We start from the raw sequence: 12974 nt of genomic DNA, 5'->3' as shown, positions 1-12974 counted from the left end.
TACTCACAGCATAAATGCTAGAATATACACTCACCTAAAGGATTATTAGGAACACCATACTAATACTGTGTTTGACCCCCTTTCGCCTTCAGAACTGCCTTAATTCTACGTGGCATTGATTCAACAAGGTGCTGAAAGCATTCTTTAGAAATGTTGGCCCATATTGATAGGATAGCATCTTGCAGTTGATGGAGATTTGTGGGATGCACATCCAGGGCACGAAGCTCCTGTTCCACCACATCCCAAAGATGCTCTATTGGGTTGAGATCTGGTGACTGTGGGGGCCATTTTAGTACAGTGAACTCATTGTCATGTTCAAGAAACCAATTTGAAATGATTCGAGCTTTGTGACATGGTGCATTATCCTGCTGGAAGTAGCCATCAGAGGATGGGCACATGGTGGTCATAAAGGGATGGACATGGTCAGAAACAATGCTCAGGTAGGCCGTGGCATTTAAACGATACCCAATTGGCACTAAGGGGCCTAAAGTGTGCCAAGGAAACATCCCCCACACCATTACACCACTACCACCAGCCTGCACAGTGGTAACAAGGCATGATGGATCCATGTTCTCATTCTGTTTATGCCAAATTCTGACTCTACCATCTGAATGTCTCAACAGAAATCGAGACTCATCAGACCAGGCAACATTTTTCCAGTCTTCAACTGTCCAATTTTGGTGAGCTCGTGCAAATTGTAGCCTCTTGTAACCTCTAGTGAGGTAAGGATGGACTAGTGTGGGAATGCCTACAAGGGAATCTTCGCCGCAGGGTTGGCCCCCGAATGCCTGTTGCATTCGGTTCTTTCCTGGGCTCCTCACTGTTCCGTGTCCTATCCTATCCCTTCAATCACTTGAACTGAACCATCAACAAACAACTCCAATTCTGCATTCTCAATGGGAGTTTCTGCTATTTCATTCGTAGTTGCGTATGTAAGCGTAACACAATCATGAGTCATTTCATCCTCTAATACTTGCTCCTAAAACTTTTTTACATTCATCAATCGACCAAGTCTTGTTTGGATGGATCTCATATCTCTGCATTAGTTCTTGCCTAACTTTCTCTGTGACAATTAAATCCATCTGCACTCCTAACTGTGATTTGAAATCACTGTCTGTCCACAAAGGAGCTGCGAGACCACCTTTTTCAGTTGTGGGGGTCAGTCTAGCATTCTTTCTAAACATTTTTGAATTTCTTTGTTACCACACACAAACACACAAACACTGACTTCTCTGATCAACAAACTTGTTAACACAGCTCAACTATTGTTAACTTTCTTTTGCAGAAACAGAGGCCAACACAAACATTAACTAAATGCAAAACTTCCCTGCCTAAAACAGAACATTATTAGCTTGAGGCTAATCTCTTCTGCCTGAAACAGAGGCTGAACATTTCTTCCCTGCCGAAAAAACAGAGGCTAAACAATTATTAGCTTGATGCTAATCTTCTCTATGAAGAGGCAAACAACTTCCCTGCTTGAAACAGAGGATGACTCATCTCTAAAAACAAACTTTTTTAGAGGGTAACTTAGTTAACCAAACCCTACAGCTGTCCGTTAACTCTTCCCTGGCAGCGCAGAGGAAAACAAATTTGTACTGGTCTTAAAGGTTCTTTTGGATAGAGCGACTCACCAACCCTTGGTTGTACAGAAAGAATTCAGTCTGGAAATCTTTGTTCGGCTGGAAGTTTCACTCTGGATTCCAGTCTGGAACGTAGGCAGATCTTTATCTTTGAGCTTGAAGTTTCAATCTTGATTTCAGGTGAGGAAGCTGGAACTCTATCCGGGTCACGGCACCATCTGTTGTGAACTTCTGTTGTTTCTTGATGTAGAGACCAGGAGAACTTGGATATGTTTTTCAGCAGGATTCTTTATTGAGAAAAACGTGCTGTCTTTCCGCTGAGGTTCCAAGTCTGACTAAAGCCAATTGAACATTGTATTTTATATACATTTCAAGGGGAGGGATTATACATCAGGGGAGGAGACACATAAGCAATACAATGCTTGATTTAATCAGCATAACAGTGTCAATCAAATGCATAGATGATAATCCAATCACTCAGCATAACAGTGTCACTCAAATGCATAGATTCAATCAGCCTACCACTCAGGGGCTCCAAAAGTCATTAAAGAGAAATGGTGCTCATTTTAGAAACAATGAAGAGAACAGGAACAGGCCTGGAAAATACAGGTTTTGGGAAACCTGCCCAGACAGAGTATCACCAATCTCTGAGCTTGTTATGCTAAATGGTCAGGAAGTGCATAAAGACAAAATACTTAATGTCTCAAACACTTACACGGTCTGACGTAATCTCCTTAGAATTTCCTCAAGTTTACTTCAAAATGTAAAACACAAATATAGATAATGTTTTCAGTTATATTCTATTACATTGGAACCTATAACAATGTATAAATTTGTAATCCCACACATGTTTACACAATGTGTTATTTGAGTGTTAATTATCCTATCCGTTTCATCCGTTATATGGGAATATACGTTTCACATGGTATTACATAGGTTTCACATGAGAATATACGTTTCACATGTGATTACATGGATTTCATATGGGAATTTATGGGTTTCACATGTGATAACGTGCATCACATGTTATCACAAATGTCTTGCTTACAGGGTTAATGAGTTACTGCCCACCTGAAGTCTTCACAGAATCTCGATTCCACGCCGTCCCAACAAATGTCTGGGCTCTAGGGGTGTTGTTGTACCTGATGGTGAACGCACATTCTCCCTTTGGCAATAGAACGGAAATCAGACAAGCCAAAGTTACATTTCAGAACTCCAACTTATCCAAAGGTGAGTGAAGAATATCGATAAACACACACACATAAAGCAAAGACTCTGTTTAGAAACAGGTAAAGGTGAAGTATGTAAGATATTTCAAGTTCAAATACGTTCAGTTTATCGTTCACCAGATTCTGTTTTCATAGACGCCAACATTCGTGTCACATGGTCATGACTAACCAGCTCTCTCCTCAATAAAATGTGTACAGAATGCAGTGATTTGCCTAGCCCGGGATCCAACGAAACAGCCGACGTTAGAGCAGGTGTTACAACATGAATGGATTAGAAATGATCTGGAGAACTTCAGGAGAACTTCAGGAGGATCAGTGATTTCAGGTATGAGGAAGTGTAACAGACATCATTTATCCTCAATTCTGGATTATTTGTAGTGAGGTTTTCAAATTTGTGTTCATGTTCTTGTTATAGTCGAGTCAAGTCAGATTCATTTATACAGCGCTTTATACAATGCAGATTGTTTCAGAGCAGCTTCACAGTAAAAAACAGGAAAATAACACAATTAGTGATGCAATTGCAAGAATTCAGTTCTGTTGTAAATCAGCTCTAAAAAAAACATTCATGAGTTCACATGTTCATATAATCTTTGTTTTGGATAGGAGATGACACTTGCTGTCCTTGGTGGTGGGCTTGAGCTCGAGACTTGACCCGAAGCCAGAAGTCCAACCCCGACCTGACAGGAACCGAAGCCGCCGCACCAGAGATCAGAGCCGGCCCACGTCTGAGCAAGAACTTGAGAGGGACTGATCCTGGTCCATCATTACCTGATCCAGACCATTCCGGTGTCAAGCCAAATAATGGTCAATCTGCAGACATTATTTCTCCAACATTGTTTTAAACAGTATTATTATCGTCTTGATTGATATTTTTAATATAAAACAAAGGATCTTGAAAGCTCATAAATTTCTCACATTTAGTTTTTTCTATAACGTGGGAGAGATGATTGAGACAATTCGGGAGAGTGTTCAAGGGAACACGGAAGCAAACCTCTTTTTCTGCCTCTTCTTTATTTTCTCTCCCACTCTCTGGTGGGATACTCTCATGATACACCTATGGCTGCTCTGCTAGGACACGTGTGATCTGGACTTTACACATTCACAAGTTGGTTAATAGTGGAGTTGGATCGCTTTTTATTGATCACTTACAGTATTTACCCAACAGCTATTTAAAAAATTTAATTATAATTGGGAATGTTTGGTGGATTGATAACAAATCACATAAGTTCTACATTTAAGTGTTTGAAACCAACATGTAAAACCACCTCTAAAGAAAACAATAATTTATTTCACAAATCAACACAGCTAGACTTGAAACTAATTCAAATAATTCAAATGTAATGTTTCAATCTTCAGAAGTATGCTTTCATATTTCAGCTTTGAATTTCCATAGTCCTTATTCTCTCTCTATTTTGACTCATGGAAACTTTGCTCACTGACCGTTGGATGGTTATTTCACTCACATGAAGTGGCGGGAACTGGATGTTTCCTTTCAGAGCCACATGAGGGCGACAGACATCGCTTTCATTTTAAAAGTAATTCAGATGAATGTAAATTACACAAATTACATAAATAACTGGTTCTTTCGATTTTCTAATGTAATAATAATAATAATAAAGGGTCTGTAGAGTTCAATTTTAAATTTTAAGCGTTAATGCAATATAACGAAACTTTTAGATATATGTTTTTAGATATTTCCAGGACGCAACACAGCATTGAAAAACAACACACACACACACGGTTTTCTTGTTTTATGGGTATATTCCAAAGACATAATGATATTTATTCTTTACAAACTGTTCTATCCCCTAACACAGGGGTTTTCAAACGTTATGATGCCAAGGACCCCCAAATGATGAACCTTTTATCCATTTCTATATTAGAAACTGTTAGATAAATAGTAAGTGTGACATTACAAATACTACATATCGTTTCCAAACTTAAATTGGCTATATTTAAAGGGATTGTTCACCCAAGGTCATCCTAGGTGTATGACATTCTTCTTTCAGACGAATACAATCAGAGTTACATAAAAAAATGTCCTGGCTCTTCCCAGCTTTATAATGGCAGAGAATGGCTGCCCAAAATTTGAAGCCCAAAAAAGTGCCTCCATCCATCATAAAAGTGCCCCACACGGCTCCAGGGGTTAATAAAGGCCTTCTGAAGCGAATCGATGGGTGTGTGTAAGAAAAATATCCATATTTAAAACTTTATGAAGTAAAATATCTAGCTTCCCGCGGAACGCCTTCTGTATTAAACTTATGAAGAAAGTGTAACGGTAGACTGTAACCATTTTTGCATTTTTGTCTTTTTTACAATTTTCTGGGGACCCCTTAGAACCTTCTGGAGGACCCCTGGGGATCCCCGGACCCCAGTTTGAAAACCCCTGCCCTAACACTAAACCTACAATAACAGAAAACTTTCTGCATTTTTACATAATCACAAAACATTACTTTATAAGAACTTTATAAACAAGATTTATAAGCGGTTTTCCTCATTCATGGGGACCAAAAAACGTCCCCATAATGTATGGGTATACGGTATACTGGAACCACACACACACACACACAAACGCACGCACACATGCACAGTTACATTTACAAGTTACATTTAATATCCACATACATTTGTAAAAAGATTTACATTGCATTATAACATTACATTGCAGACATATTCATTTGCACACATTTATACAAAATTAAAAGAAGAGAAAAGTGCTTTTCTCAGAATATCATTATTTAAGTCTTTCTGAGGTTATCTGACAGAAGGTGCAGGAGGTCTAGGTGCAGTAATGCCTGCATTCTACACAAAATGTGCAAACGAAATCATTATAAACTGTTACGAAATGACAAACAATTATAGTTTAGGCATAAGTTTGCGCTGAAACTATTTATTACCTTTGTTTTTTTAAATAATCCATTAAACCTGATGAGAAACAAGGACCGTGAACTAAAACTATTCAATACAAATGTATCTGAATATTTAAAGTTTACAATATTTAAAATTTTAACTTTTTTTTTTCAATACTTTTAACAAGTTTCCTAAACTCTTAACACACCAACACACCTACAACACACAATTGCCATAATGTTTAATTTCATGCTCAAAATCACACATTACCTAAACTCCAACACTAATTTTCAAAATACAATAATACACTAACACAATACACTATGTCTATCAGTAACATTTGTTATAAAAACACTAATGGAATTACAGAAACTGCATTATTGTATGTGTCAGGTCTGCCCTTATACAATATTTTATTGATCATAGATTGTGTGTCGTTTGAGGACTCTCCACGTTTTTGTTTTGTTGGGTTTAGTAAATGCATGCATTTTGTTTCTTTTGCTGCAGAAATTCAATACAAAAAATGAATGACCCATCTCAGAGTAGCTTTATAGAATGCCCGTCAGTTTCATTTCATTATCAGCAATCACCATGTTGACAATAGCAAGTTCCTGTTCTACATTTAGGAGCTTTTCTCTGCCCCCTGAGGGAGGTAGACGTTGAATCCTTCGATAGACAAAATATTACATAACAGAGACCAGAGGCATACAGTCACTGTAATAGGCTACATGGTAAAAGTATTTACTATTTGCAGTAGGAGAAGCCCTTACACAGAAACCTTGTTTCTCAAAAAATCTGGATAATGGATGGCCCTGTGTCCCGGCTGAGATTTGGCTGTAGGCTACTCGTTCACCAGCCCTCTGTATGATAGCCTGTGGTTTACATGGTCTATGATAGTACACTGTAAAAAATGTCCCTGTAAAAAAACGGTAATCTACTGGCAGCTGTGGTTGCCAGCATGATACTGTAAAAATACGAAGCACTACTGTTTTTTAAATTAACAGCTAAATTCCGTTTTTTCAGCTACAGTAGACAACTGTAATTTAACCGTTAAATTACAGTTGTCTACTGTAGCTGAAAAAACGGAATTTAGCTGTTAATTTAAAAAACAGTAGTGCTTCGTATTTTTACAGTATCATGCTGGCAACCACAGCTGCCAGTAGATTACCGTTTTTTTACAGGGAATTTTTTTACATTGATATCTGTTAAATTACATACTAGTCACAACCCAATAATTCACATTTTAAATGCTATAATAACTAATAACTCAGCATTTTATATTTGTCTATGGGTAACAAAAAGGAATAGAGCCAAGTTAGTCTTTTTTTTTTTATTATGATGATAAAAATGTAAAAGTATTCAAGTAATATTCAGTGCATATAAAAAAATAAACACCCAACAACAATCAAAATACAAAAATGGCTAATAAAAAAGCAAACATACAAACAAAAACAAACAATATATAGACAATCCTCCAGTATATAAAATACAAATTGAATCAGGCTTCACCAAACATTACTCCAAAAAAAACAATTGCACTGAAACAAACCAATAATTAATAAAAAAAACAAAAAACAAAAATAAAAAAAAAACACTAGAACAGGCTTTAACAAAGCATCAGCATTTTTAATACCTAAATAACTTGGTATAAAAGTATAAAGTATAACTCACCAGGCCAGCACATTTTTCAGAAACCAACCTGCATGGGTGTGGGGTGTGTCAACTACACTTTTTAAACGAAGTCCCACTCAAAGTCCATGAGTCTCTTTAAAAGGTCTGACACTTTGGTGTTGACAGTTATGGCTTTCTTTTGCACCGTTTTCCCAGTTTTTTTGGATGTAACTTTTCCTCGTGCAGCCTTGGTCCCCTTTTCAGGATTTATTCCAACAAAACGTCTTTAAAATAAGAGAGATATTTTCAGTGAACAATGATTTTATATGGTATGATTTTGATTATCAAAATTTTGGTAACACTTTACAATAAAATGTCATTTGTTAAAGGAACACACCGACTTTTGTGGACTTTATCTAATTCACCATATCCCCTAGAGTTAGATAAATCCATAAATACCAGTCTCATCTCTGTGCGTGCCATAACTCTGTCTTACGCACCCACCGCTAGCCTAGCTTAGCACAAAGACTGGAACGGCTCCAGCTAGCCTACTGCTCAATAAGTGACTAAATGACACCAACATTTTCCTATTTACATGTTGTGATGTGTATAGTTACATCGTATTCTAGACCGAAATGGCTAGGAACTATACTCTCATTCCTGCATAATGATCAAGGAACTTTGAGCCATCCCATGATTGCAGCGGCGCAATGATATTACACAGCGCCTGAAAATAGTCTCCAGTGCTCTCTGTAAGCAGGTTGTCACGTAGGTTATGTAGACGGAAGTTAGCCTATTTTCAGGCGCTGTGTAATATCAATGTGCCGCTGCACCCATCATACGGCAATAAAGTTCCTTGATCATTACGCACAAATGAGAGTACAGTTCCTGCCATATCAGTCTAGAAAATAGCAACTTTTCATTTTCTGTCGGTCTTTGTACACAATGTAACTATACACATCACAATATGTACATAAGAAAATGTTGGTGTTATTTTGTCTCTTATTGAGCAGTAGGCTAGCTGGAGCCGTTTACCTCCAGACTTTGTGCTAAGCTAGGCTAGCGTGGGGTGCGTCAGACAGAGTTATGGCACGCACGGAGTGATACGGTGAATAAGATAAAGTCCCCAAAAGTCGACGTGTTCTTTTAACAATTTTAGTTAACATGAACTAAGAATGAACAATACTTCTACAGCATGTATTAATCTTAAATATTTTCAACATTTGCATTATTATTGTTAAAATAAAAAGGGTGTACATGTTAACATTAGTTAATGCACTGAACTAACATAATCAATGAACTATATTAAATACTGTAACAAATGTATATCTCTTTGTTAGTTCATGTTAGTTAATGCATTCACAAATGTTGCCAAATTATATATTATTGTACTGTGTTACTATGGCCTTTTAAAGAAAAAAAAAGTCACAAGTTTGAGAGAACAAAGTAAAGTAAATGATATCATTATTTTAGCTGGAACTATTTCTTAAAGGGTTAGTTCACTCAAAAATAAAATTCCTGTCATTAATTACTCACCCGTAAGACCTTTGTTAATTTTCGGAACACGAATTAAGACATTTTTCCTGTGACAAAATCACATGTATGCATGTCTGCTCACATGTTCAGCTTCAGCCAATACTGAGTTGGCATTCGGATGTAAACAAGGAATCCTGCACTACGTATACTAGTTCACTACGTATGACAACGGTTCATATTGTTAAATAAAATCTTAATTTTTGTTTTGCTTTTTTGGTGCACAAAAAGTTCTTATCACTTCATAAAATTTAAGGTTGAACTACTGCAGTAACGTTGACAATTTTTAAATCATGTTTTCAACTACCTTTCTGGATGTCAAAAGGTGCAATGACGTTGCTGGCTATGTGTGGATCAGATAACTTCGGATTTCATCAAAAATATCTTAATTTGTGTTCCAAAGATGAAAAAAGGTCTTACGAGTGTAGAACGACATTGCTGACAGAATTAATGACAGAAATTTCACTTTCGGATGAACTAACACTGTGAAAAAAATAGTTCACCCAAAAATTAAATTTATTATCCCATAATTTACTCAACCTTTATTACCTGGGGGTATTAAAGGCCTTCTGAGGTCAAGCGATGTGGTCTTGTAAGAAAAATATAAAAGTTATTTAAACTTTTATAAACTATAATGACTGGCTTCCGGCAAAAGCCTTATGCTCGTTTACGAGAGAGATGAGTTCCGGCAGAAGGGTGACCTCTGACCCAAAGTAGGTTGTACAGAGGATAGAACAAAACAAAATGGCAGTTATAAATTAGAAGAATGTCATACACCTAGGTTAGCTTGAGGACGAGTAAATCATGAGATGATAAATGTAATTGTTGGGTGAACTATTCCTTTGATTCACCAAACTAATACTAACAAATTAAATAGAAATAAATAATATAAGTGCAAATTTACCATTGAATGAATTCCAGTGTGGATGCTGCTTCCTCCTGGTACTGCAAATTAAAGATATAATACAAAGAGAACAATGCAGCAAGTCCAGTGAGAAAAGTTGGCTGCACACCCTCGCAGATTACTCGGCCTTCCAGGCTGATCATCCACTGTTTCATCCATTGCCCCGGATTTTCACCTAAACCATAAAGGAATGAATAGAACAATGTTTATTCTATGATCTCTAGAAAGTGTAGAAAAGGCAGTGAGAAAATTCTTTCATAACCTGACAACGGCACACAAAGTCATGTCTTTGAATGCTAAGTGACATTGCTGACCCATTGACAAAATGTTATATTGATTTGTAACAACCTGACTGCGAGTACAGGATGACAACATCAAACCTTGTTCTTGTCTTTTTTAATTAAAGGGATAGTTTAACCAAAAATTCTGTCATTAATTCCTCACCCTCGTATCGTTCCACACCCGAAAGACCTTTGTTCGTCTTCAGAACACAAATTAAGATATTTTTTATGAACTCCGAGAGCTCTCAGTCAAAAATATATTTTCTGAAGATCAACAAAGTTCTTCCAGGTTTGGTACGACATGAGGGTGAGGAATTAATGACAGATTTAAAATATTCAAATATTTGGGTGAACTAGCACTTTAACGGCAAGCCATCATTCAAGATGGGAAAAAAGGTCAAACACAAAGTGTATAGTGATAAAAAAAAAAACTGAGGTTTCTATAGGTGAACTAAATTCTCAAACTAAGAATAAGACTTGGCTTAGTTGAATAAATATTTTAAATTCAAACCTGGGCTGCGTTTCTCAAAAGCATCATACGCCTAAGTTGATCGTAGAGACCAACTGGTGGCTATGATTATCTAGATAAGATATATCTAGGCTTATGATGCTTTTGAGAAACGTAGCCCAGCACAGTGCAATACAACATGATTCAAAGACAGTGGATTCTAGAATAAGGCTTTCCTGTAGCTCCTGTTGTTCAAACAGTAGAGCGTGGCGCTGGCAACACCAAGGTCATGGGTTCGATTCACAGGGGAAAGCAAGAACTTCTGACTTCAAAAAGCTTCTGCCAAATGCATAAATGTTAATGTAAGGCACATAAATGTGGAACTTCTAATAGTAAAACTTGTGTGAGCCTTGTTTTAGTAAAACAAATTGCAGATATGTCTAATATGATATACTTACCAAGCAGGATCAAACGAGGAGTCACAGGCAGTTTATCCGTCTTCTTGAGGTCAGCAGGAGTGGCAGACATCTATTGTCAAAAATAACAATTTATGACATTTTTGGAGTCTGAAGTTCAAGTTTGCTTGCATTTTATAGGGAAACAGACATAATTTCTTCATTAAAATATCTTCATCTGTGCCCCTTGAATTCTTATGAATTTTAGAAAGCATAAGGGTGAGTAAATTTGAGTGAATTTCATTTTTGGCTGAACCATTCCTATACAGGTGTAATTTCAAGAACTAACAACCACAATGAAAGACAAACACAAAGACAAACTTACATTTTCTCGTAGAATGAGTCCTTCATGCTTTTCTGCGAAGTGAGCCATTAGGAGTTGAACCACTAGATAAAAAAAGAGATGTTTTGTAAAGAACAGATAGCTTAACTAGCCGATCCCATCTATTCACGTTAAATACGTCTTCATAAAACGGCTGTTGCAGATGCGGTCCAAGATTGGCATGCCGCGAATAGTTGTGTGATCAAACCAGTAGCGGTTTGCAAAATCATATGCAGTAATTATACTACAACAAGAATTGTACATTTCGTACCTCACTTACCATTAACAGACAAAAAGATTAGCACATGAAAACTTCGCTTGTGTGTGTGTGTCTGTGCAAATGAGCTCACGACTCGCGAGCAATTTGATTGCTATCGTATAACGTTACCCGTTCACTAACTTAACCAGCTTCTAGCCTATTTAAAATTACAAAGGCTTCACTTGATCTTTATAATATTATTTTTAGAAGTAACGTTACTTGAAGGTTAAAATCGGACGTAGTGGCAAACACTAGCAGATAGGCTAACGTAAGTTACATGACTCTGGCGCACGTTAAAAGTTACCACACAACAAAAAACAATCGATTTTGTTCACTCCTACCGAGTCCCAGTCATATTTTGATGGATAACGTTTAGTAAAATATCCATTTTGGATGACAATGAGGGATACTTACCTGTATCTGATGCTTGCATGTACAATCGATTCGTCGGTCGCTCAATCACCCCTTTACCTAGAGTCGCCAGATTTAAATAACAGTAGTGTTATTTGATGTTAAGTTGTAATATTTTAAAGTAATAAGTAATTTAAAAAGAGGCAAATACAATCATAAATAGTTGCAAACTTACCTCGTGTAGATAATCCAAAATTCCGCCTTTTTCACGTTGGAAAAAAAATATAGTATGATTCTGTATAACAGTGCAATACTGTTGTTGGTCGACCACGCAACCCGAAGTGAACAAGTCTTCCCATGATGCAATGTAAATAACAGCAACTTGCTGTTATTACTTGAAAACATAATTTTACTGTTAAATTTCCATGTAAATTTACAGGAATTTTTTACAGTGTAGCTCTTATTTCATCAGTTACCCTAATTCTGGATGCACCACAATGCATTTTAACTCCTCAATCTCTACTGTTTCCTTGTCCAGGCATTCCACTCCCTGCCCTTGTCCCACTCCTCTCCCTTGTCCTGGTACTCATCTTCCTCTCCCGCATGCAGCCCTTTTTCTTACTTTCTTTGTGTTGCTCTATATTGTTCCTTTTTCACACAAGATCAGCCCAAAGAGGCCCTCTTTTACTGTATACCATATGGTCATGTGATTGAAAGAACATCAACACCTGAACAATTGCTAGATGGGAATCAGCTGTGATTTATATATTTGCATGAATTCAATCAGATGTTTCTCAGTACCAATGTGTTTCAATTCTCAAACAGCTGTTTACCTTGACTTTAACCTATAAGGTTAGAAAAAGGTGTTATCTGTTCTGATACAGTGTTAAAGCATTGGTAAATTTGGCAGTGAAAATCGATTGTTTTGGTCTTGTGTGTAAAATAAGTTCAAGCTTTTTAAATTTCTGTTAACTGTATGCATTTTGTGTTAAAGCAACACTAAATGTGTTAATTGTATAGCCTACACTACACAGACAGGTGTTGTGCTAACTGGGTTAAGAGTTTAGGAAAATTGTTAAAAGTATTGAAAAAATTGTTATAGCGATGGTAAAAAACTGTAATGTAGTAGGCTATTGTACATTGCTATCAGA

At 36.8% G+C, this 12974-nt stretch overlaps 1 protein-coding gene across 1 annotated transcript; it reads right to left on the bottom strand.

Moving 5' to 3' along the window:
* Window positions 1-5402: 5402 nt before the first annotated feature.
* Window positions 5403-12404, bottom strand: LOC307134137 (uncharacterized protein). Its single transcript, XM_079829647.1, has 6 exons — window positions 12059-12404; window positions 11887-11943; window positions 11217-11278; window positions 10895-10964; window positions 9708-9882; window positions 5403-7554 (listed from the first exon to the last, which is right to left on the bottom strand). Coding segments are annotated over exons 2-6 (327 nt in total). The 5' UTR covers window positions 11906-11943; window positions 12059-12404; the 3' UTR covers window positions 5403-7553.
* Window positions 12405-12974: the final 570 nt, after the last annotated feature.

This window comes from Gobio gobio (assembly GCF_949357685.1).
Source record: "Gobio gobio genome assembly, chromosome: 11".
Classification (NCBI taxonomy): domain Eukaryota; kingdom Metazoa; phylum Chordata; class Actinopteri; order Cypriniformes; family Gobionidae; genus Gobio; species Gobio gobio.
This window is presented reverse-complemented; position numbering and strand designations above follow the sequence as displayed.